This window comes from Apodemus sylvaticus, chromosome 23 (genome assembly GCF_947179515.1).
Source record: "Apodemus sylvaticus chromosome 23, mApoSyl1.1, whole genome shotgun sequence".
Lineage (NCBI taxonomy): Eukaryota > Metazoa > Chordata > Mammalia > Rodentia > Muridae > Apodemus > Apodemus sylvaticus.
Window position 1 is genome coordinate 41,780,159 of NC_067494.1, and position 25,895 is coordinate 41,806,053.

At 44.8% G+C, this 25,895-nt stretch overlaps 2 protein-coding genes across 2 annotated transcripts in view; one reads left to right on the forward strand and one right to left on the reverse strand.

The window, feature by feature from the left end:
- Slc22a3 (solute carrier family 22 member 3) overlaps positions 1-20,091 on the forward strand; it is an 87,294-nt gene extending 67,203 nt beyond the window's left edge. Inside the window, exons 6-11 of the mRNA XM_052169838.1 lie at positions 6,435-6,532; positions 6,656-6,870; positions 13,373-13,481; positions 14,510-14,622; positions 16,347-16,446; positions 18,677-20,091. Coding sequence (XP_052025798.1) covers positions 6,435-6,532; positions 6,656-6,870; positions 13,373-13,481; positions 14,510-14,622; positions 16,347-16,446; positions 18,677-18,737 — 696 coding nt within the window. The 3' untranslated portion in view covers positions 18,738-20,091. The remainder of the gene's footprint in view (positions 1-6,434; positions 6,533-6,655; positions 6,871-13,372; positions 13,482-14,509; positions 14,623-16,346; positions 16,447-18,676) is intronic.
- An 835-nt stretch (positions 20,092-20,926) lies between these two features.
- Plg (plasminogen) overlaps positions 20,927-25,895 on the reverse strand; it is a 41,514-nt gene continuing 36,545 nt past the window's right edge. The window contains exons 18-19 of the mRNA XM_052169732.1: positions 21,280-21,425; positions 20,927-21,135 (exon numbers count right to left, since the gene is read on the reverse strand). Coding sequence (XP_052025692.1) covers positions 20,974-21,135; positions 21,280-21,425 — 308 coding nt within the window. The 3' untranslated portion in view covers positions 20,927-20,973. The remainder of the gene's footprint in view (positions 21,136-21,279; positions 21,426-25,895) is intronic.

Sequence of the window (25,895 nt, forward strand, 5' to 3'; positions counted from 1 at the left end):
AAGTGTCTCCAAGTACTGCGGGGAACTTGGCAACTCTGCTTCACGGGGAGTGGGCAGTGTGAACTGTGGGTAGCTTGGCACACTGCTCTCTTCATGGAGCGCAGGCACTGTGTACAGTGAGTAGCTTGGCAACTCTGCTTCACGGGGAGTGGATAGTGTGTATTGCTTAGCGTCAAGCAATGCTCTCTTCACGGAGAGCAGTTGCTGTGCTTCCTGCCCAGGAGTTAGCTGAAGCTCCTTCATGTCAGATTCCAGAAGCTCTGGTGCTTCTGGGGCTGGCCTTTGTCTGAGTAATGGGGCCACCCACTAAGAAGTGTATGAAAGTTCCTGGGTGTCCCCAGAAGTCACTGGCCACCCTTTTGGCCCTCCAAGCACTCCTTCTTTGGGTTCTTATCTGTAAGACTTGGGGGTTTAGCTTTGAACTTGTTCCTGACTGCTCAAAAAAAAAGTAAGCCTCAAGTCTTCAAATAATCTTTGGTTCATGCTGACTTAGAGAATAGAAGCTTCTGGAGGGTGGAGAGGCTGTAGTCAACATAGAATGACATTGTCATTAAGTTTGTCATGATAGTGAAAGGCTCATGGTTATCTCAATGGATAGGAAATCACTTACTAAGATCCACCAAATAGATTTACAAGGTGCAGCCACCAGTCCTGTGTTCTCCTCTGATCCTGAGGCAGATCCTATGTTTAAGTGGTATTCTTCCCTCCTGAGCCTGGGATACTCAACCCCTCAACCCGGAGCTCTGGGAAGAGCTAAGGCTCAGGAGTCCCAAGATAGCTGGGACTTTCCACTGACTCAGTTTCTCCTGCTTGTTCTCTGAAGAGCCTGAAATAAGGATTCAGACCCAAGGCCTAGGGTAGGGTGCACTTAGTGAGCCCCCAGGTATGATGGGCTGTTGATAGACACCTTATACCAAGTCTCTTGAACCCACCAGCTTGTGTATATATTTTTAAATAATTGAACCTACTTCGTTTCAGCCTGGGATGCCAGCAATGGCAAACTGATATAAAATATAGTTGTTATATTCAAAATCCTGCATAGAAATGTGAGCTTTAAAAATGAATGGTGGCAGGTCACATTGGAAAGGGCTTCCTGTCATTTTGAAGCATCTCTGTTTGTGTGACTTCAGTAGCTATGAGTGAGGGGTGAATGAATGATCCCTTACAAGGAAATGCCTCTTAAATATACATGTACATATACACATACACATATACGTGTATTGTGTATATGTACATGTATATTTGGGGTGTACATATATATATATAGTAGGATTGGGGTGCATATATATACATATACGTGTATATGTGTATGTGTATATGTATATATATGCACCCCAATTCTACTCATCTCCCTATATATTTATATATACATATATACATATATTTGCATTCTCTCTCTATATATATATCCATATACATATACACATCTTAACATTAACAGCACCCAGCATTGAATGCTTACACATGCACATGTCTACATGTATATAGCATCTAATTGGATTTTTAAAATAATCATGAGTGTTAGTATCCTTGTACTGCTGAAAAGAAATCAAGTCTCATAATGGTTCAATAAAATGCTGAGTGAAAATATATATATTGAGCAAAATACCACATCTCTAGGGTAACCCTGCTGGGTGTTCACCTGAAACTCACTCTCCATTTGGGAGGCTTTTAACAGCACTATTTATAGCATAGCTATTTGTAAATCCTTTCTTTTTCCTGGCAATTTAAAATACAAAGCAAGGTGTGGAAGAAGGGACAACTCCAGATTCTGTGTCTATTAAAGTTCTAAAGAAAGAAACGCCGTCTCAACAGAGAGCAGGTGAAGGCTACCCTCATCCTGAGTGGATGGAATTTGGGGAAATCATGAAGGAGCTTCAGAATCATGGACATATGCCATATTGCAGGCATAGTAAATTGTTATAAGATTGTAAATACATCAGAACTTAAAAAGAGCTCCATTTATTAATTATTACATTTTATTGTATAGAGGCTATAATTTATTAAAGTGTATTTTTTAAAAATATAACAATCTGGGATAGCATTTCAGATCTTTTGTTTCTGACTCAGACTAGACCAAAGTCTGATAACCTTTGGCAACAGAAGAAAAACGCGGCTACAGAGCGAGAAGTTACATAAAAGAACAGTAGCCACAGACACTGTGTGCATGAGCCGGCAGGACTCAACTCTAAGATACGGCTCTCCGTCTCTCGAGGTCTTTGGATGCCCAGAAAGTGGGTCATCTTTCAGAATATCTGCGTCACTGCAGGGACAGAGACGAAGCTAGTAAATCAGGGACACGTTGGGCTCGCTCTGCACTGTAACAAAATCCTTACCTGCTTGTAGCACCTCTCATCTTTCTGTTCACTCACCGTTCAGGGAAGGATGGTGCTGGTGTGGTCCTGATTACTTTCCCTTGTTACCTGGAGTTCACACTCTTCTGGCAGGTGCTTATATAGCTACACATTCAACTTACGCTTAGGAGAAGCAGAGTCACAGGGTTGTCCCAAATCTCAAGAATTTTGACGTTGAATAAAGGATGTTTACAGGGAGTTGTAATTAGAGCGAACTGGAATGTTGAAGCAATTATTTTAACAATGAAACAATTTTGCCTAAAATAGTGATGGAAACAAGGGATTTTTATGGACTGGAGTTGAATAACAGAAAGCCAACTTAAAGGCACTTGGACAATAGGCACACTTGCCAGCTCATGTGTCTTTAGTTCCTGGCCCAGCAGGATTCAGAGTTATCCTAGCCGGGGTCTAAGCAGGTCATCAAAGCTGTTTGCCCCTCTCTCCACCCTGACCAGCCGTTTGCATTCTCAGCCTGGTTCCCTGTGGATGTAGGTGTCTGCTAAAATTCTATCTGGGCCCACTATTTTGTCATTAATTTTTTTGTGGTAAGGTTCCTTTGGGTATCTCTGAATTAAGGGAAGTGGGTGACTTCTTTCCGGAATGTTTTGATCATTGGTTTAAACTAAGCCACAAGCTCATCCTCTCATTGGCTCAAATTGGGACATACGCCCATTTTCTAATTTGTTCAAATTAAGACTCGGGTTTCTTATTGGCCTGGGGTTGGGTAACATGTCCATTTCTCATTGGTTCAATTGGGATACATGCCCAGTCAGACGATAGTGTTACCTTGAGAAGATCATGCCTTCCCTATAACTAGAAGCAGAGACAGCTCTACTGAGGATATGGTTTGATAGCCGTGTGTATGTGTGTGTGTGTGTGTGTGTGTGTGTGTGTGTGTGTGTGTTTATGTGTGTATGTGTGTACATGAGCATCTATATACATAAAGAGAAAGGGGTTCTATTATAAGATAGGCAGGTACACTGCTATTTAATTTAAATCTATCAGTTTTAAATATTACTTCTTATTAGAAGATTAATGGCTTTAAATGTTTACTCTTGTGTATGTATGTGAACGTTTATGCACATTTTCTGGAGGCCAAAACTTAATCCTGGATGTCATTCCTCAGGAGTCATTCACCATAACTACCACCACCCCACGCCTTTTTTTTTTTTTTTTTGAGACAGGGTCTTTTATTGACCAGGAGCTCAAGTATAGGCCTCCCAACACTAGAATCACAAGCACATAGGACCATATCCATAGCACCACATTTTTATGAGCGTTCTGGGGAATCAAGTTCAGATTCTTATGCTCACCATGAACTATTACCAAATGAGCTATCTCCCCAGACGAAGCTGTTTTTAAGAGGATATTTATAGTAAATGAAAAAAAAGAAAAGAAAAGAAAGAAAGGAAGAAAGAAGAGAGAAAAGAAGGAAGGAAGAAGAAAAGAAAAAGAAAGAAAAGAAAGAAAGGAAGGAAGGGAGGGAGGGAGGAAGGAATTCATTCTAATCCCACTAACTCATAAGAACTCTGAATGAGATGATCAATCTCTTTCAATCAAAGAGATAAAAGTATTCTATATACTGCAGAATATAGCAATTGAAATGCAGAGTTTGGACTTCAGCCTCCAGATTCATGTACTCACTGTCTAGGGCTCCTGTTGGGGTCAGATTCTCAACCGTTTCTTCTCTACTGATAGTTAAAGTTGGTCTATGAAAGTCCCTCCAGCACTAACCCTTCATCTCCCAGGTCAGCAAACGACAGCTCACAAGCCACACGCCCAGCTTGTTGTGTCTCTATAAATAAAGGTTTATTAGAATCTACCTGTATCTTCTCCATGCCGCTTCCACACCACAGTGGCAATGTTAGTTTCAAGAGAGAATTGGAAGCTTGCAAGTTCCAAAGTACCCTCGATGTGGCCCTGTGCTAGGGAACACTCGCTGCTCCCCACTGCCTTTTGCCATCTGATGTCATGATTCCTTGCTCACATGATGACTGGATGTCTGTCAAGAAGAAACAGGCATCAACAGAGCTGAGGACATCCGGAGAGACGCTCCACTGTTACCAGTTAGAGACCATTACAGACTGGATGGCTGAGCCAGATGTATGCAGCTGTGGTGCGTGGATCTCCTTTAACTCTGAGATGCTAGTGTTCAGCCTGGGCAAAAAGATGTAGTGGACAGGAGACAGGAAGGCTGGAGAAGAAATAAAAAAGGTCCCGTGCATATTGCCTTTGAAAAGCCTGTCTCCAGTGTGCAGATGTGGGGATGGCGAAGAAGAAAAGCAGAAGCGCCCACCACTAAGCAGGATGAAGCCTGACCTGAAAGAACTGTTGACTCCTGCTATTCAATCCTTGGGGTCCTGAGCTTGGTGTTGGCTTGTTCGTTTGTTTGTTTGTTTTTTCATTTATCAACTTGAATTCATAAAAATACTTTGATGATAATTAAATGAAATATTCCATGTGCTTAGTCCAGAGTTTAACACACACACACAAACACACATATACCCACACACATATACACATACACATATATATATCTACATACACACACACACATATATATATACACACACATAGATACATATATACATATATACACACACACATATATATATATACATATACACACACATATATACATATACACACACATATATACATATATATGCACATATATATACATATACACACACATATATATATACATATATACACACATATATACATATATACACACACATATATACATATATACACACACATATATACATATACACACACATATATATACATATATACACACACATATATATATACATATACATACACACATATATATACATACACACACACACACACATATATATGTGTGTGACTAGACGATTCTCCCTAAAAGGTTACTAGGAGACACTGCACAATGCACCTCAAAATGGTTCAGGCCAGATCGACCCTTCTGTTCTTCATACCTGAATATATTGTAAATATATTCCAATACAAACTGTCTAAATTTCACCAATAACATGGATGGAGAACCTTCCACCATTGTCCAGAGATGGGAATATGTGTCTCCAGATACATGTGGGAGACCAAGAGGTCCTGAGGTTACTAGGTCAAAATCTATGTATATGCATAATATGTGCTGCAGAGGAACTGAGCTGCCAAGTGTGTAACTATAAGAACCTCCTACATAAACCAAAACCAAATGGGAGTCTAGACATGCTAAACAGTCTCCTTTGCTTGCCTGCCTCAGACAATGTATAGAAACTCCTTGGGAAACATTGTATCAATGAACCATGGAAAAATACATTGTTGCCATCTGTTCGTGCTATCCTCTAGGTGATTCCCTGACCTCACTTTGAATAGTAAGGATGAGAATAGATCAAATACCCCGACCACCATAGACAGGAAAGTTTCTATTACAATTCATCAATCTGGGGAAGCCAGGAAAGGACCTCAAACAGCGGGTGACATCATATCTGCAGTCAAGAGAACATAGAATAGATGTGTCCTTGCTTGGTCCTCGGTGTCCTTTTTGTCCTCTTCCATAGTTCAGGGTCCAGCCCATGGGAATGATGCCACCTGCATTCACAGTGAATCTTCCCACCTTGATTCACAATCAAAACAGTTTCACACTGGGGTGTCTATGGGCCAACCTGATCTAGAAATTACCTTATAAGACTCTCTTTGCATGTGCTTCTAGGTCAGTTGACAGTTGGCCTAAACAGCATGATACTTTTAAGTTTAGAAGCTTTAAAAAAAAAAAAGAAAGAAAAGAAAAAGTGTTGTATTAGTAAGAGTGCCAACTAGAGGGTTACACAGTGATGTAAAGGAAATGTGATCTAAAGTAGCTTAGCATCAGTCCTGGCTTTATCCTCAGACGTTTACCTGAGTTAACTACATCTTTGTGGATCTGACATATTGAAGATGCTGGAAGACAAACTCCTGCCTAGGTCTGAAGATGGAACTGGGAAGGGCCCAGAAGTTCAGGAGGATCTTTTTTAATGATTTACAGTCAATAAGTTTGCACTGTGCATGTATGTCCTGCTATATAATGCTACCAAAACTGTCTGCCTTGTCTAGATCACGGTTACAGATGAAGAAGTCAGTAATCCATCCTGCTTAGACCTTGTGAGAACTCCCCAAATGAGGAAATGCACACTCATTCTTATGTTTGCTTGGTAAGTTGACTTGGGCTGGATTTCAAAGCTGTCGTCAAGTGCATGACTGTCATTTCCTTTTCTACACAGGATTCCCTGATCCTCCCTCTTAACTTGCTTTCCCGATGTCCTGATGTCCTGCAGGTTCACAAGCGCTGTGGTGTACCAAGGACTTGTCATGCGTCTGGGACTCATCGGAGGCAACCTCTACATAGACTTCTTTATCTCAGGGCTTGTGGAGCTGCCTGGAGCTCTCTTGATCCTTCTGACCATTGAGCGCCTCGGACGACGCCTTCCCTTTGCCGCAAGCAATATAGTGGCAGGGGTGTCGTGTCTGGTCACTGCATTTTTACCAGAAGGTAATCTTCCTTCACATTAGTTGGCAGTCCCCAAAGAACTTGACCAAATAATGTAAATGATTATATGTGGTAGAGGGGGTAGGGGTATCTTGTCTTTAAGAGTCGTGTGTGCATTCCTTCAAAAGCTTGCCCCAAGGCATGCTGGGGAACATCCTTCTATTTTCTACCTCATGAGCATAAAGGTTGACAAGATCTTTACATCGACGCCTCTCTTTGCTGAAACGTTAGGTTTGTTTATTGATGAGAAGGGGATTGTGCTAGATCTAGGACATAGTGGTGTGATATGGCTGATGTTGTTTAACGTATTTCCCAAGCATCACCACCCTGCAGATACCAAGCTGCACCCCAGGTTAGGGACAGAAGGAAAGTGTGACTCTTGGCTTCATATTGTTCATAACCTATTAAGAGACATGGACATTTAAGTAATGTCACAACAATAATGTGGAAAATTAATAGAATTGACAAAGGTGTGGGGGGGGGGGAAATGGACAGGAGGGGAGAGGAGAAGTTCTGTGAGGGCCCAAGGGGGGAGTCAGAACTCTTCTCTAACAGCCATTTCTTCCTACCTGTTATTTTCCCCAAATCATGGGAAGTTTTATGAGTCTAGGAACTAAGGCGTCTGTGTTATTGCTAGAATCTTTATGAGGAAGCCAGAGGATAGCCAGGCCCCAGCATGACTTGGTGTTTACTGCCTGTAAGCTTCTGGAAAGGGGGAGGGGTAGGCTGTGAGCTGTTTACACCTGCAGCAGTTTGGGACGTGGCTGGAAGGAGAGATGACAGAGCCTGGCTTCCAGTTGGGAAAGTCTGGCGGGGATGGGAAAGATTGTTTCTTTCCAAGATGCTGCAGAGGTCAATATTTTGTACGCTGAGTGCTGATGGGTGGAGAGGAGGAGGAAGAAGGAGGGGAAGGAAGGAGGAGGAAGGAGGAAGAGGAAGAGGGGAGGAGGAGAAGGAGAAGGAAAAGGAGGAGGAGAAGAGAAGAAGAAGAAGAAGAAGAAGAAGAAGAAGAAGAAGAAGAAGAAGAAGAAGAAGAAGAAGAAGAAGAAGAAGAAGAAGAAGAAGAAGAAGAAGAAGAAGAAGAAGAAGAAGAAGAAGAAGAAGAAGAAGAAGAAGAAGAAGAAGAAGAAGAAGAAGAAGAAGAAGAAGAAGAAGAAGAAGAAAAGAAGAAGAAGATGAAGATGAAGAAGAAAAGAAGAAGATGAAGACGAAGAAGAAAGGATGGCTAAAGACTCCAGGTGCTTAGTGAACAGCACAGACAACCTCTGCTGCAGAGCACAGCTGGAGCTACAAAGAGGAAACCCCTTAAACTTCGAGAACATGGTGTGAACTAGCACACAGGAGTCATTTTAGTGTTCTGGGTAGGAAGCAAAGGTTGCATAGGAAGCCAGGTTCTCTACAGTTCCTGTGCCTACAAAGGAAACAGTCTGCCTTTGAGAAAAGCAAGGATCAGGAAAGACACTGCTAATGTTGAAGGCATTAGAGTAGACACAACAGACGCCATTAATTAGACAATGGTTTACGAATTCCCATGATAGCACATAGACATAGCAGACAGCAGATACTTGGATAAAACTGCAGATGTGCCAGTCCTCAGAACAGGAAATGAAATTGACGTGCAAATCTATCCCCCTGTGATGGCTGATGAAAAGCAGAAACTCGGGTTTCTCTCATTTTCCTCAAGTGCATTGGATTCTTAGGGCTGCAGTAATAAGTCTCCACCAGCTGACACTTCCCCCTCCTGTCTGGAGGCTGACATCTAAACGCACAGTGTAGGGCAGTTCCTCCCACAGCCTCTTCAAGCCTCTCTTAGTTCCCCTCACCATTTCTCTCCAGTCTCTGCCTTTATCATCATATGACCAGCCCCCTCTTGGTCTCTCTCCCCCAAATAGGATCAGATTCCAAGTAAGTGTGAATTTGAAGAAGCACAAATATCCCACTACATAGTTAGCGTAGCTTAAAAGCTCTGGAAGCAGGGGCTGGAGAGATGGCTCAGTAGCTAACAGCACCAGTCGCTCTTCCAGAATCCTCAGTTCCCAGCACCCACATCTGGTGGCCCCCAAGTGCCTGTAACTCCAGCTCCAAGGTAGCTGATGGCCACTTCCGACACACACACACACACACACACACACACACCCACACACACATCACAGAGAGAGACAGAGAAAGAGACAGAGAGAGATGACAGAGATAGAGAGAAATAAAAATAGATCTTTAATAAAAGAGCTACGAAAGCTGAATAATAGGTATCCATCAGTGTGTATCTATTTAATATTGATTAATTTATTGATGGTCACTAAAAACAGCAAATGGGATAGAGAGGAACAATAGAATCATAATTGCTTCCCTCTAAGGTATGCAATTTCAACTAAAAGTTGAAAGCCTAAGAATGCTGTAGCCTTCTCTTCTTCAGAATTCTCCCTCCTCCCCTCCTCCTTCCTCCCCTCCCTCCTCCCCTCCCCCTCTCATTCTGTGTGTGTATTCATATGTGTACAGGTACACATGTTGGTGTGGGGGTTCATGTCCACATGCAGACCAGAGGTGGCCATAGGTGTCCCCCTGTTTCTTAGGACAGGGCCTCTCACTTAGCCTGCAGTTTGCTACGGAGGCCAGGCTGTTTGGCCATGAGCCGCAGGGCTCCCTGACTCTACTTCCCCAGGGCTGGGGGTTGCACACCCACCACCACTCTTGGCTCTTTTGTGTGGTTCTAGGGGGTCTTCATGGCTCTCTACTCACAGGTCTATAATGATTGGATGGGCCAGAGTAAGTTTCAAATTCCCAAACTGAATTCTGTTTATGCATAGAGGCCCTCCCTTGAGCAAGCCTTACATTTTGAAAGGGCTCTTGGCCTGCACTCCGGGGACAGACTGTGAAGCTAACATTAGGAAAGCCTCTCTGCTGAGTTTGATGTCACCATCACCCTCTGTCCCTGGCGACAATGCTGATGAGCCTTTTGGAGAGGTCAGCTCTGAAAAGGACTTCTTTGGAAACCTTTCTTTGTATTGTCTGAGGATGCACTCGGGAAAAGAAAAGATCTTCCCGACTGCTTTTCCTTTTAGGATCCGTGGTCTAAAAAGCAAACTTCTGAACTCCGGAGCCTGGAAAGTAGGTGCTTGCTCCGTGCCTGCTCCTCCACAGTTGTGTCTGCTCACTGTGGCTACAGACCTAGCAGAAGGGCAAGTCGTCCTTCCAGACAAGAATTTTTTTTTTTTTACTTTTATTTCTAAGTGAAAAACCTTGCATACCCTAATTTACATATCCTTATTAGGACTCCTCTCTAAACTTTATTGCAGAGCAGATGGTACATCCAGAGAAAGCGAAAGTTGCATATTTTAAAATTCTGCATCTTTTCTTTAAGAGCTGAGTCTTAAGACTCTAGCTGCCTGAGCAAGTCCTTATCAAGGGAGGAAGATCGCGTCTCTGTGTTCTCTGATGTGACCGTGGAAAAGAGCTCTAACTGCAGTGGCCAAGTCTCATCTTTGTGAACATGCGTGGGAAGAAAGAGAGAGAGGAGAGAGAGAAAAACAAAGAGGAGAGAGAGAAAAACAAAAAGGAGAGGAGAGGAGAGGAGAGGAGGGGAAGGGAGGGGAAGGGAAAGGAGGGGAAGGGAGGGGAGGGGAGGAGAGGAGAGGGGAGGGGAAGAGAAGAGAGGGGAGGGGAGGAGAGGGGAGGGGAGGGGAGGATAGGAGAGGAGAGGAGAGGAGGGGAAGGGAGGGGAGGGGAGAGGAGGGGAAGGGAGGGGAGGGGAGGAGAAGAGAGGGGAGGGGAGGAAAGGAGAGGGGAGGGGAGGGGAGGAGAGGAGAAGAGAGGAGAAGGGAGAGAGGGGGGTTGTATTCTTTTGTAGCTCAGGCTATCTACAAACATGCTATATAGCTGAGTATGAGCTTAACTTTTCAATCCTCCTGCCTCCACCCTCTGAGTGCTGGGATATCAGATGCATACTACTATGCCCAGTTTGTATATGTTTGGGATAGAACCCTGGGCTTTTGTGCATACTGGGCAAGTGCTTTACTAGCTGAGCTACATCCACCGATATATTACACAAATACATTACATATACATACACACACACATACACATACACACATACACATACATACACATACATATATACATATATTTCTTTACCATCAAAAGAAAAGGAGTGTCTGTTATCAGGATGATCAATGGTTTTCTCCTCCATACATAACTACATGTAATTTACATCCGTTAATGAAGTATTTTCAAATTAATATAGCTTAATACCTTTGGAGCTTCTTACACAACACACACACACACAGTCACACTGTCCTATATGAGAAAGAGTTGAAAGCCTTTAAGGTGAACAGTTTGTATGCAAGGCAGACCATTTCTCTGACCAGGGTGTCAAACTAATATAGCTTTCTCTTTTGAACCGACTCGTTATTTTTGAGTTAACCACATACATTTTTAATGGTGTGTGTGTGTGTGTGTGTGTATCTGTGTGTGTCTGTGTGTGTGTGTATAGAAAAAAACATATATGTGTTTTAATTTGGTTTCTTAGTTTTAACTTTTCCCCCCTACTGAATAATTTAAGCTTCCGTTGTAAATCTGAAGAGACACTTAACTTGTTGGTGGGACTCACAAGAGCAACCTTGCTATGGTCAAAACAAACTCTGCCTGATGCACCTACCCTGGATAGTGGTTGCCATGGAAGCAGAGAGCCTCCTCTGTGGCCCATTAGCTGTGACCCAGGGCATCTGGCTGAGCCCCCATTTTCCATCTCCAGCAGCACCTGCTCACTGACAGACAAGGGTGGAATGCACTTCCTCGTCCCCTCCCGGCTCTCAGGAAAAAGCAGAGCCTAAATAAAACACATGTTTACAGCTGCTGCTTGCCAGAGCAGATGGCAGCCCAGTGAGCTCAGCTCTGACCTACCTCATTCCTTGATTTAATTCCTGCTGTGACAGCTGTGGGTGTCCCTTCTCGAATACATCAAGAGCCCAGGGAAGTCCTGGGCCAGCTTGCCACTAAATCTTAATTAACTGGAACTTCCCAGCAATCATCTGGGCTCTTCAATCCTCTATCTCTGCTTGTCTTTCTGACAGTTGTTTGTAGGTATTTTTCGGTTTTGTTTTGTTTTTGTAATTTGTCAAACATTCCCCGGAGTGAACACACATTGCTAAGCGTATTTTTTTTTTCTTTCATCATCCTCGTTCGTGGCTGCTTTGCTACCAAAATGAATTATGCCTTGTGTGGTGGTACGTTCCTAGAATCCAGCACTCGGAGGGATGACCCAGGGTTGAGAGTTCAAGACCAGCTTGGACTCGACATTGTCTCAAAGCCCAGGGCTGCTATCTAACTCAGTGGTGAGCATTTACTTGACATGTATGAGGTCCTGGGTTCAACCCTCAGCCCACCATGATAATATAATGCCTAATTACACCTTCAGGAAGGTGCGATGCTTGCTTAGGAAACAAGAGAACAATCTTGTGCTGTGTGAACTTCTGTGTCCAGAGATGCTGGTACTCCTAGCCATGCATTGACCAGCAGATACAGTCTACTTAGTCCCTTATCCTCCTACAGGTGCTCTAGGATAGGATGACATACATTGTATAACTCTTTAGTTGGATTGGTATAGTTCGGTTCTGTTTTGAGACAGAGTTTCTCTTTGTAGCCCTGGTTGTTTTGCAACATGCTCAGTCCAGCTCACAGAGAACTGCCTGCCTCTGCTTCCCAAATGTTGGGCTTAAAGCTGTGAGCAGCCAGACCTGATTCATTACATATGAGCTCTTAAGATGTTCAGAGGCCTGGATTTATCTATTTATCTGCCCTTAAAACAAAAGAAAGAAAATGTTTCCTGGGGAGTATTTGCCATGCCCCATTATTACTGTAGAGGACCAGGGTTTTCTTGATCCTCCAAATGCAGGATCCTAAAGCAGTCTATTTTTTTTTAAAGTGAGCCACCTTATGGGTCCCAATCTGGCTCTCCCCTGGTCACTTCCTGGAGGAGGTAATGTGGCTGTGGATAAAGGCGATGAGTGACACCCACTGTGGGGAGAACACAGAACTGAGGTCTCTTTCCAAGCACCCCACTTCTCAAAGCCTTGCTTCTCACAGAGAAACCAGCGTAGCTGAGAACAGCTTTCTGGGCCCGTACAGAGTGAAGATGGACATCAGATAGTAGCCATGGTTTTCAAGGGGACAGAAGGAGACATCCTTCTGGATCAAGGACAGTGGGCTTGGGCTCCCTAGGAAAGCACTTCCTGGGACATTATCTTGGTGTAGTGACAGCTCAGCCAGCAGGTCTTTAGTTGTAATTTTACAGCCTTTCCCCACTCAGAAAAGCACCTGCCATACACTACATGTTTGCTATCGAGTTGATGTTAGTGAAATCTGTCTAAAGTATAAAAAACATTTTACCATTTGTGCTTAAATTACCAAGGAGTTAAGTTGGGGGAATCCAGTGAATATTTTTCGTTGTTTTGTAAAAAGCATTGATGAGATCAGACCCCTAACTCTTCCCTTCCAAATGTTCTATTCACAGGGATACCGTGGCTGAGGACCACAGTCGCTACCCTGGGAAGACTAGGGATAACCATGGCCTTTGAAATTGTTTATTTGGTAAATTCAGAGTTGTACCCAACGACATTAAGGTAATTCTGACTTACATATCGCCATTTCTTCTAAGTAACGTAGCCAAATGTTTCTAAGCATAAATCTATACTCCCCAGCAGCACCCTGTATCAAGGCTAAGCCCTCCCTCCTCCTCCTCCTCCTCCTCCTCCTCCTCCTCCTCCTCCTCCTCCTCCCCCCCCCCTCTCCATAGTGGCATATCTTGCTTTGTAAGAAGTTGTAATGTGAGGTGTGTTTGTAGGTTTCTGCACATTGGCTTATTGGCTTTCTTGCCTGATGCACTATTCCTAAGAACATACCTTGCAGGGGACCTGTTGTGTGTAGTTTCTGCTACCCTGTCTTAGGGTATCTGTTGTGTGTAGCTTTCGCTACTCCGCCTTAAGCTCCGGGCAGACCATGCTACTAGCCCCTCTCAGGTTCCCTCCAATCTGCAGATTCATCTGAAACACACACACACACACACACACACACACACACACACACACACCACACTAACTTATTTCCGACCTGCCTTAGTGGCTCAATTGCTGGGCACTTCTAATCTCCCGCAGCTAGGCACCTCTTCCCAATAATCTTAGCTCAGCACCCTAAATCTGCCCTCAGCTTATTTATATTTCTAACCTTCTGCCTGGAAAAGTAGCCTATGGCTGCTCCGCATGAGATCTCTCATGGCTGATCACCTTTTCTCCCTCCAAAGCATGGGGAAATCTTCCTCCCCCCCCTTCTCTTAGCCTGCCTCTGGGGACCCAGAAGTCCTGCCTCTAGCCTGTGAGTGGCATGGACTGGCAGGGCTATCCAACCACTGATGGAGAAACATCCTTTCACCCACACTGGGAACTCCCTCCTGAACCACACCTTGAAACAGGGCAATAAGCCAATGGCTTGCTTACAGCACGAGGCAGTAGTAACTTTTGATGCTAAAATGATAGAAATAAAAAGTATTGACACAACTTCTGTAAGTTAGGATGTCTGAGTATTTTTGCTATTCTGAATTTGTTTTTTTTTAAAAAAAAAAAAAAACTTTATCCGAAACTGTTTTGATCTGCAGGAACTTTGGGGTTTCGCTCTGCTCAGGCTTGTGTGACTTTGGGGGGATCATAGCCCCATTTCTGCTCTTTCGACTAGCAGCTATATGGCTAGAACTGCCTCTGATCATCTTTGGTAAGGATTCATTTGCACCGGAGGGGGTGTCCACGTGTGGATGAGACGGTATGCGTGTGTACATTGGTGTGTGGCCACTTGTGTGAACATGGTTGCAGGGGCCAGAGGTCAATGTTGGACTTGTCTCTTGGGAGCTAGCCACCTTGTTTATCAAGACAGAGTCTCCCCCTTGGAACGTGAGGCCCACGGATGAGCCTAGGGAACTGGCTGGCGAGTCTCAGAGAGCTGCCTATCTCTGATTCACAACACTGGATTTACAAGTTCATGCTCAGCTCTTTAAAAAAAAAACAGATTTATTTATTATTATATGTAAGTACATTGTAGCTGTCTTTAGACACACCAGAAGAGGGCGTCAGATCTCACTATGGATGGTTGTGAGCCACCATGTGGTTGCTGGGATTTGAACTTGGGACCTTCAGAAGAGCAGTTGGTGCTCTTAACTGCTGAACCATCTCTCTAGCCACCTACCTGATGCTCAGGTTTTTTACTTGGATTCTGCAGCTAGACCTCAGGTCCCCGTACTCCTGTGGTAGATACTTTGCTGCCTTGTTTTACAGGCTAGCCTTAAGTCATTTCACTTATTCAGGCTGAGCACTTGAGAGGCAGAGGCAGGCGATTTCTGAGTTCGAGGCCAGCCTGGTCTACAGAGTGAGTTCCAGGACAGCCAGGGCTATACAGAGAAACCCTGTCTCAAAAAAACCAAATCCAAAAACCAAAAAACTAAACAACAAAAAAGTAGATGACACAGGATTACTTCTACATATACCCTGATCATATCTGTCCCTTGTGTATCCTGCGTTCCTGTAGAACAGCAGCTCACTGCCCATCTCATCCTAGTATATTATATAATGAGGTTAGGTTAGGTGGCTTGAAATGTGTACACAGGAGGATTGACACTGTGGGGATGAGCAAAGCAATGTTAGCTCTGTGTTTTCAGGAACCAGTTGTTAGCATTTACCTGCACATCTGTCAGTCTGTGACGATGGAGAAGGAGTAGTAGCGAATGCTCTTTCCAGATGTTCGGATGTGAAAAACATCAGAGAGGGGAGATTGTCAGGGGTGACATGGGGCCTGCAGCTCACTGAAGAGGATAAATGTGTTTGAATGTTTCTGAGGACAGACTGAAGGTGCCTGAGATATGGATTAAACACTCAATGAGGAATCCCCAAAGACAGACATAGACAAGATTTTACACTGAGGCACTTTACCCTTAAGTGACAGGAAAGTCGCAGGAAGTGAACACAGCTGAGTTCCAGGGCTGGGAAACAGAAGGGGCTCCTATCCACTCTCTGCCTTCCCAGTGAATGGAAGAGGCCTGGAGTGGCTGGCACGTGCCACACGCTCTGTCAGCTCAGTCATATGTCACAGATAGCCTCGCAGTCAACCTGGTGGCACCTCTGAGATTGTATCACCTAGTGATGTCACCGATACCTTAGTTCATCCGCAGCCACATTGTGCTGGTCACACAACAGTGATATCACCTCATTTCTCAGCATGTGTTCCTACCACTATATGACACCTGACTGACCCTCAGTATACACCAGGAGCATGGGGACCGTGAGCTGTGCAGAAATGAGGAAGGGAATGAATGAAGGGAAGGGAAGGGCAGTCTGGTTATGGAGAACCACGGAATGAGGTTGTTGGAGGCAGGTGAGGGTGCAGAGTGAGCATCATGGTGGGAAAGGTGTGTACCTGGGTAGTCATGCCTCTGCCCCATCCTGCAGGGATCCTGGCGTCTGTCTGTGGTGGCCTCGTGATGCTTTTGCCTGAAACTAAGGGCATCGCCTTGCCAGAGACAGTGGAAGACGTTGAAAAGCTGAGCAGGTACTGCACGAGACTCAACACTCCCTAAACGGAAGCATCCTGTTAAGTCGTGGGGCACTGATTATCCACATGGGAAGTGACATTAAGTCTTCAGTCAGTACCTTAAAACAGTCAAAAGACTAAACGGGTTAATGTGAAAAATAACTTAGAGCTATAAAAAGAATGTGGGCTATTTTTAAAATGTGACTGAGGAGCATTTCCTAGTAAGGTGTTAAAACTCAGAAGTGATTTAAACCAGGGGCTGGGGGTGGTGAGACATGACAAAGCTCAAACGTGCACCGGAAAGACGGTAGTGCATCAGGGAAAGACGGCAGTGCATCAGGGAAAGATGGCGGTGCATCAGAGAAAGACAGCAGTGCATCAGGGAAAGATGGCAGTGCATCAGGGAAAGACGGCGGTGCATCAGGGAAAGACGGCGGTGCATCAGGGTATGAGCTACCCTCCCAAATGAAAAGAGGTGGCCCCTGTCTCCGTGGAATGATGCAGATGCTCCTCAAGTTTCGTCACAGAGGGAAGCAAAAGCTCGGGATGGTAGGATCAGTTCAAAAGAACCCAGCAGTAATCTGTGTCTGTAGCTACGCAGGGGCACATGTGCAAAAGCTGGGGTATCGGCAGGGAGGAATAAAATAAGGAATAAAATAATTGAAATTTGATGAAGAAATAAGACAATGGATAAATGACTACTAGATGAAGACATAGGTTAGAAATAAAGATAAGAAAGACATCATGGATACATATGTGACAAATAAGTAGTTGATAGGTAGGTAGAGAGACAGACAGACAGACAACAGGAGAGAAGGAGAGAGGTCAAGTTTTAGAGGGAATATCTATATTGTTTTCTGGTTATATACTGATTAATTTCTAACCAACACATAAATTTAAAGTTACATTTACAAAAAAAATTATGTATGCTTTTCCAAACTGTTTCCTCTGAAATCTCTCTCAATAGGAAGATAGAAACACGAATGTGGGATGATTTTTAAAAATGATTAAATTGGGGGCTGGAGAGATGGCTCAGTAGTTAAGAGCACTGACTGCTCTTCCAGAGGTCCTGAGTTCAATTCCCAACAACCAAATTGGTGGCTCACACCCATCTGTAATGGGATTCGATGCCCTCTTCCGGTGTGTCTGAAGATAGTAACAGTTTAGTCACATACATTAAATGAATACATAAATCTTTTTTTAAAAAAAATGATCAAATTACTTTTTTAAAAAAAGTAATCAGTAATCCCCTCCCCACCCTCACCCCTGGGGAAAAGGATATGGGAGAGAAGGGCGTGGTTGGGAAGGGTGTGATTGGGAAGGCTGTGGTTGGGAAGGGCGTGGTTGGGAAGGGTGTGGTTGGGAAGGCCAGTCTCTTTCTGTTACTTAACTCTGTAGAGTTTGACCGGACTCAATTAGATGACATAGTCTGATGTTATTTGCATAATTAAAAATAATATAGTGCTATATTAAAGTAAAATATCTTAAAGGCAAATAAGTAATCTTAGTGAAGTAGAAACTAAGGGTAGACATCTAAATTTTAAGTTATCAAGCAAGTATTTTTAAAAAACTGAATTGTGGTCAACTCAAAGGTTTGTTGGGTTTTTTTGCTCAGAGTCAGGGAAGAACGTAGACACTGATATATTAAAAAATCTTTGTGCTTCATGGTTTTAACATATGCTCTTTCACTTGATACTCAAAACAATTTTGTGAGGTGGAAATTTTTTTTATCCCCACTGGGAAATCAGAAAGGCTTTACAACATATATCTGCGGGGCTTATGCATGTCTCCCTTAGGCTAGGGTTATGGGTCAACAGTAAGAAAGAACTCTGTGCTCTTCATTTTTTACCTGGGAAGCATCCTGCACTCTGTGCTCTGCATTCTTCCCTGTGAGATATCCTGCACTCTGTGCTCTGCATTCTTCCCTGTGAGACATGTTGCTCACATCTGCCTAATGGTTCTTAACCTTCCCGATGCTGCAACCCTTTAGTACAGTTCCTCACGATGTGGTGACCCCCCCCAACTATAAAATTATTTTGTTGCTACTTCATAACTGTAAGTTGGCTGCCATTTTGAGTCGAAATTTAAGTCCCTGATATGCAGATGCTCTTAGGTTAGCCCTTTGAAAGGGTCGGTCGAACCCCCCCCCCCCAAGGCGTCATGGATGCCTAGGTTAAGAACCACTGTGATCTTAAGTCATTGCGTGATCTTTCACGAGACCTTTCCCTGTTTGCCCTTCTCTTGTCAGTTCACAGCTGCATCAATGTGGCAGAAAAAAGAAAACCCAGGTTTCCACTTCTAACGTCTGAGGTCCCAGTCACCTGGAGAAGCGGAGCCTGGAATATGCCCGTGCAGTGTGATTCACCTCCTCTAGGTGGCGCCCTTCCAAGGACCCATAAAGATTCCAGAGTATTTTATAAGGTATAAGATGAAGATTTATCATGCTACCCAAGCTTCTGGGAACACATAATCTTTGACCTGTTTAGCGAAGACCCAGTAGGTACCCAGATTCTACCTAGGTTCTCTTTCAATGTCTCTGGCCCATTGGGTAAGGAGATTTGAAAAGGTCCCAACTAGCTCTCCAGTTCTCAGGAAAGTCCCATCCAGGAAGCAGGATGAACAAACCACGGCCTGGCATGTGGATAGGAGTGTGCTCAGCCAATCTGATCGTGACACAGCAGCGACGAGTGTTCCAAAGAGTCTGAGAACTGCCATTTCTTCCCTTGAGCTCCGAATACAAGCCTTCACAGAGCCAACATGTCCGGTGCCCTTCCCCTCCAGTCTCCTGCAGCCTCCGAGGTTCCAAGCACCAGGTTAGGCACAGTTCCCTAAATGCAACACATCCGAGGACCTGGCTGCGTGAAGTCATACTGCCGTCCCTAGACCCCCGATATTTTACTGCCTCCTTCAGTGGACCATTGTAACCACAGATTCTTTACTGAGGAAGAAGAATAAAACAAAAACAAAAACAACAACAACAAAAAAAAAACCAAGGATTTTGGTTTCCCGGGTCTTAGAATTTGAAAAGTAAAGGGATAATTATGTCATATTTGTGAATTCCGTTCCAGTGGTGCCTGTGGCTGAGAGTCCAAAGCATAGACTTTTTTTCATTCCGAATCGGCACTTTTGACTTGTCTTGGGAGAAAAACAAAAAATCAAAACCAAAACCAAATACATTTGTTGTTACCACTTAATGATAAAAGTTGATTGTATGCATACTTAAAAGAATTAGCAGCCCATTTATAAGTGACGTAGGAGATACTAATGAGGGACTGGACTTTTTTTTTTAAATCAAGGCTTCTCAAGCAGCGAGTCAGATGTCAACACAGTATTCTATGTAGTGTGCAGTTCTTGATATTTTTTCAGACTCAGTGTGTATGTTAGGCTGAATGTTTTTTTTAAACTTCAAACTCAGTGTGGACAGGCAAAATTAGCATCCAAGGGAATGGAAGGAAAAAATACAAATGTGGAGAGCGTAATATGTTAGCGAGTGTTCCGTTTCCCCGACAGCCTTTTGGGTTTTCGTTGCCACGCCCACTCTGCGTGCCCAGGCTTTTGAGGCCTGGTTTCCTGTATGTCTCACGGCTGTAGCACGGCTCTTGTCCCCTCTGCTGCCTTTGGATTGCATTTCAAGTTGGTAGTTCTGTTTCACAACAATAAACGATTTTTAAAGTCTTTTTAAAAATATCGATTCTGTCTCCTCCCTCTGAACATGTGCCGCAATCAAACGCTATCCCACGTTACACGTGTGTGTTGCTTACTGTCTCCAAACTGGGAAATAACATCGCTCCGATGGTGGCTTGCTGTCCTTCCACGGACTCCTGGCCCTCCCTGTCCATGCACTTGGGTGTGACCTACAATAACGTCCGAACTCTGGGCTGGTTTTACATTGTTTCCCTTACCTAACCTACGCCACGGCTCACCTGTCCAGCTCAGCTCCACATCCTGGGATCTGGGCTGGAGCCCAGTTGTCAGAACCAGACTAGAACTCAGTCCCCTGACTCCTCGTCCATGTGGCGGCTTTCAATATTCTCAGGGTCAGAAAGGGAGATGTTGAAGATGTGTGCCAGGCTGCCGTTAGCTGAGCGGCTCAATGTACGAGGAGGCTCGCCAAGATTTTCGGTTCTCCTCTTGATGACCCACCCTACTGTCTGTTTAGTCCTTCGTGAAGCCAGCGCTTAGGAAAACAAACTGAATCCCTTCCAGTCAGTTGCTTCTAAATCGTTAGGGTGAACAGAGAAAATGAAATTGCTGAAGACTTCCCTTCCCCCCCCAAATCAACTCAAATCAAAGTAAAGTATCAAGTTTATTTTCAACAAAGGTCATAGCAGTGATGGTCGTTGTCACAAAATCCAGAAGTACACAGACAGGAGAATTTTACCCACAATAATACAAAAAGGGGGAGGGGCTGAGGGGGTGACGGGAAGTGTTGGTTCGGTGTGGTGTCTCAGTTTGATTACTGTCAGTTTTTTCCCAACACCCTAAGCCCCCTCCCCATATTTAGTAAGTTTTAGTAAGTGGATGTTTTGCTCCGCCTCCCACTAATTAGTTACTGTTCATCTCCCTTTCGATCCAATTAACAAACCGTGATACACGAACATAGACACCAGGCTTATTGGGGCGCGCACAGCCGAGACCCCAAGAAGTGACGCCTTGTAAAATGTACTTGTCCTTCTCGAAGCAAACCAGAGGTCCTCCGCTGTCGCCCTAGACGAGGGAGGGAAGAGTCTACGTAACAAGTGAGCTACACAGGTATTATTATTATGGTCACGGGTTGTCAAATCCTCTCGGACTGAAAGCCCCTGGGGCAGAGATGGGTCAAGCCGAGACCAGCCTGGTCTCTCCTCTTACCTGGCAGCTGTCGATGCCGCCAGCCAGGTGCCCGGCACAGAGCTCGGTGGGTTTGACTCTGTTGTTCAGGTACTCAATGCGGTTGCACACTTTGTTCTCTATGACAGGCAGCTGGGCCTCCTTGAGACGGCCGGCACCCGCAGTCCCTGTGATGATCAGTAGAGGTGCAGTTAAACAGGGCCCCCAGGACACTCCCAGAATGACAGAGCAGCGGGGAGAGATCTCTCGTTTGTGTGGTTGGGTGGCCCGGGGAAGCGCGGCTAACACCTTTGAGCCCTTAAAGTTGTGATCATTACACACGATGAACAGGGCTCTCAAGACCTGCAGTGGCCTTCCAGCTTCTCCGTGGTGTTTGCGGCTTTCCTATTTGTCCGCATACTATTTCCGGTTTAAAACAAAAGACGAACGGATACTTATAAAGAGAGGGGGCTTTAAAAACTCAACTGCTACTATTGTAATGTGTTCTTTGGGCTTTCTGTACTTTAGTTACCACCAATATAATATTGCTCCATTGCAGGTCCCTCCCCCACTCTCTCTCTCTCTCTCTCTCTCTCTCTCTCTCTCTCTCTCTCTCTCTCTCTCCCTCTCTCTCTCTCTCTCTCTCTCTCTGACTTAGAACTCACCGCATAGGCTAGGCTGACTGTCCATCAAGCGCTAAGGACCGCCCCTGTCTCCACCTCCCCAGCACTGGGGCACTGGGATTGCAACCGGGCTGCCATGTTCAGATCATTTTACTTTCTGTGTGTTCTGGGGAGCCAATGCTGTTTCCCAGATGGACGTATCTGAGACTTCTCCATGTTTTCAGTGGAAAAGGCCATTTTCCAATTTGGCAAGCCCCACTTGCAAGACAAGCAATTTACCATAAGAACAGTGTGTGTGTGTGTGTGTGTGTGTGTGTGTGTGTGTGTGTGAGAGAGAGAGAGAGAGAGAGAGAGAGAGAGAGAGAGAGAGTGAGAGAGAGAGAGTGACTATGTGAGTGTGTGTGGGTGGGTGTGAGTGTGTCTGTGTGTCTGTGTGATTGTGTGTGTTTGTGTGTGTGTCTGTGTGAGTGTGTCTGTGTGTGTGTCTATGTGAGTGTGTGAGTGTGTGTGTGTGTGTGTGTGTGTGTGTATTACATGCAGGCCAGAAGTCAATGTTGGGCATCCTTCCTTGGGACAGTCTCCACATTACTTTTTAGTGAGACAGGGTCTCTCCCTGGCCTGGAACTTGTTCAGGAGGCTATTCTGTGAGTCCAAGGACCCACAGGCTTCCACCTCCCTAGAATTGGCCTTACAAATATACATCACTGGGTCGGTATTGATGGTTCTGGGGATGCAAACCAAGTCTTCATGCTTATAAGGCAAAAGTTTCACCAATGGAGTTTCACCATCTCCCCGGACCCTAAGACATTTTAACAATGCTACAATCTCCCTGACAACTTAATGGAGAATCGTTCCTTGACGATCGTGGGGTTTTCTCTTGCTATGAAGGAAAATGGTTTGGAAAGACATCGATGTTGGCTCCACATTGTAAACGGACTGCAGGCTTCTCAGATAATCTGTTCTGTGTTGTGTATATTAATGGCCTCCCCAAAGCCATTAAAATTAACTATCTTTGATTAATCATTAACTGATCAAGGAACGAGCTGGAGACATAGTATGATTTCATTAATTCCGTCTAATTAATTCATTTAATTCTTGCGCCAGTTCCAGAAAGTCGCTACTTCTATGATTCCTGATAGACAATTAAAGAAAGCAAGGCTTAGTGTAGACACAGAGTTTACCTTGAACTGGGAGCTGTGCGTCCGATGTCCCCCCTACTTTGCTGTGTCCCTCGACCCCTCGCTGCTCACAAAGGCTCCACGCCTCTATCCCTGCCATGTATTTCCACCCCATGACATTTTCTTAAGTCTAAGTTCCCAGAAACAACATACATATGTTCATACTCAGAATACTTTCGAGACAGGTGTGACTACAAAACACACCAGAAAACATCAGTCTGTAGCACCCTCACGAGGATCTATCTACATTGCACTATTATTAAAATATGGTAACTTTAAAAAAAAAAAGTAGCTAATGTAATAGGCGTAAATTATTCTGATTCATTTTCAAATCTGTATTTCTTGGCAATGAGGGAAAGGGAACAGTGATTGCCTTTCTTAATTTATGAGTTGTATTTCTTCTTTATATATTAAAAAAAAAAAAACTGCTGCTTTTGTGTGCCAGACTGAAGCAGAACACTTGCAGAAATGCCAGGGGAAGAGCTGTGGTCCAGATGGATCCACCCAGGACTTAGCGATCCTGCCGAGAACCCAGCTTTCCAGTTTGCAAGCCCGGCTTTCTCCGGAGTTTTGTAACATGCCTTTGCTTCACTAGCACAGAACAGCCCAGAAATAACGGACTGTGCCTTCCCAGACACGACACTTCGACGAGACTGTCTTAGGTTTAGAAAATGTGTAATCTGTCTGGTGATTACAGGAGCTAGAAGAGGCATGTCTTAAGGTCATGGGACCAGAAGGGATGGCGGGGCATTGCTCGAACTAAGTCCAGGAGCAGAGGCAGTGTGTGTCTCAAAATATTTGGCTGAAACTGTTCTGAGCCCTGAGGAAATAGCCTCTGGGTGGGTTCACAGGACATTTATGTGAGCGATGCAGATATGCTGCCATCTGGTGGCCAAAGAAGAGAAGACATCGCTGGAGGCCTGAAGGCTACTTGTTAGCCCTACCCTGAGGGGGCCCCAGGCTAAGTCTAGCAGTATCCAGATCCCCTGAAAATCCAGGAGGACAGCAAAGAGCCAACCTGGGAAAGTCCTCAGTCTCAACAACATCTTGCCATTAGAATTTGAAAACCTGAGAAAGCCTGGGGCATGAAGTGGGGGGGGGGGGGGGAGAGACAGAGAGAGAGAGAGAGAGAGAGATTGATTTACCTAAGGAAACTAAGAACACTCACTGACTAGATGCCATTACTGACATCTAGTAATGGTGAGGCGAAGTGAAAATGTTGGTGAGGGCGATAGGGAAGACTGTGATGATGGAGATGTCGGTGATGTTGAAGTTGGTGGTGGAGCCAAGTCTAGTCACAGTGTCTGGGGAAGGGACCACCCGTTATTTCTGGGCTGCTCTGTGCTAGCAAAGCAAAGGTATGCTAGAAAACTCTGGAGAAAGATGGGCTCTCAAACCAGCAAGCTGGGTTTCTTTCGGTGTGCGGTTTTTCCGTATAGGGTTAGCAGGGCACAGCAACAGTTTCCGTTTGCAACTGGAGCAGAAAGGTGTCTACTCACGTCTTTGTGGATTGGGAACAGAGAAGGGGGTTCTGGTGCTCATTGTGTTACCCTCCTCCTCCTGCCACCCCCCCCCATAAATGCCCATAATATGTCCAGAGCTATGTCTCCTACGTAAGTCTAGTCCAGTTGACAATGAAGACCAGTCACAAAGCTGGTTTTTTGGGGGGTTAGGAGGCAGATCTAAACACCTTACACTTTACAAGAACTGCTGAGGGATCGACTCTTGTTCTTTCTGAGTGTGTGTAGGCCTTGCCTCCAACTCCAGCAGACCACGTTGCATAGGTCTGAGCCAGGCGTAACTGGTTCAGAAGTTGCTCGGGACCAGAGTCTGAACTTTCCAAACTAGGCAGGTTATTGTTCTGGCTGTGGGAAGAGTGACACCCTTTATTCCCATCAAGAGAGCCAAAATCAACGCAACATCTGCAGCTACGAGGAAAGCAATCCTCGTGTGACCCGAATGACATCCAGATGGTGGCTGGACGGAGCCTGAGGCCCCAGGCCAGCACTAGAGAGAGGGCTGACTTTCTAGCTCGCTAGAAATTTCTCTCCTTCCTCTTAATTCAATTTGAGTTGGATTTTTTTTTCTGCCACTTTGCAGAGAAGAGTCATGTTGGATACAACTTGACTGGGCTCCGTCTTTGGGAATGGCATTTTCGATGTTTGGGGCACCTGTGACATGTCGTTCTATCATTGCTTTTCCCACCACAGCCCTACAGCATGCCTCCAGCCTAGGAGACCATTAGCGGGACCTCCCTAATGATCCACAGATGGTGAGCGGGAACCTGGGCTCCTCTCCAGATCTCCGCAGTCAGCTGCAAACATGCTTTTCCTGCCGTACTACCCCAGGTCTCTGAGTATCCCGCTCCTCATCTGCACAAAGAACAGCATCTAACTCCCTTGAGTTTTTAGCAAGCAGATATATATTTTTTCCTTAAGTGCAAAACACTTAAGAATGTCCTAGCTCTTCCATGGGGAAACATCAGTTTCCAAGGTTCAGAAGTTCTCATTCCTGGACCTCAATGCTGCAGAATCAGACGTGTGGGAAAGGGAGACAGGAAATCGGGGAAATGGAAGAAGCCAAGATTAAAATGATCTGCACTAGCCATCCTGTGTGTGTGTGTGTGTGTGTGTGTGTGTGTGTGTGTGTGTGTGTGTGCCACAAAATCTTCCTTTGAAAGAAAGACTTCTCTTTCAAAAAGGACAGAATTAGCACAGTGCTCCACACTCCTGAGGAGGCCATGCTTGTAAGGAATTCTTACTGTTCCCACAGCTGAGGGGTCCAACTTGCTGGGTTTTGTGATTATCAGCCATATGCAAAGAGAGAAGGAGGAGTCCCCAGAGTAAACACAGACTGT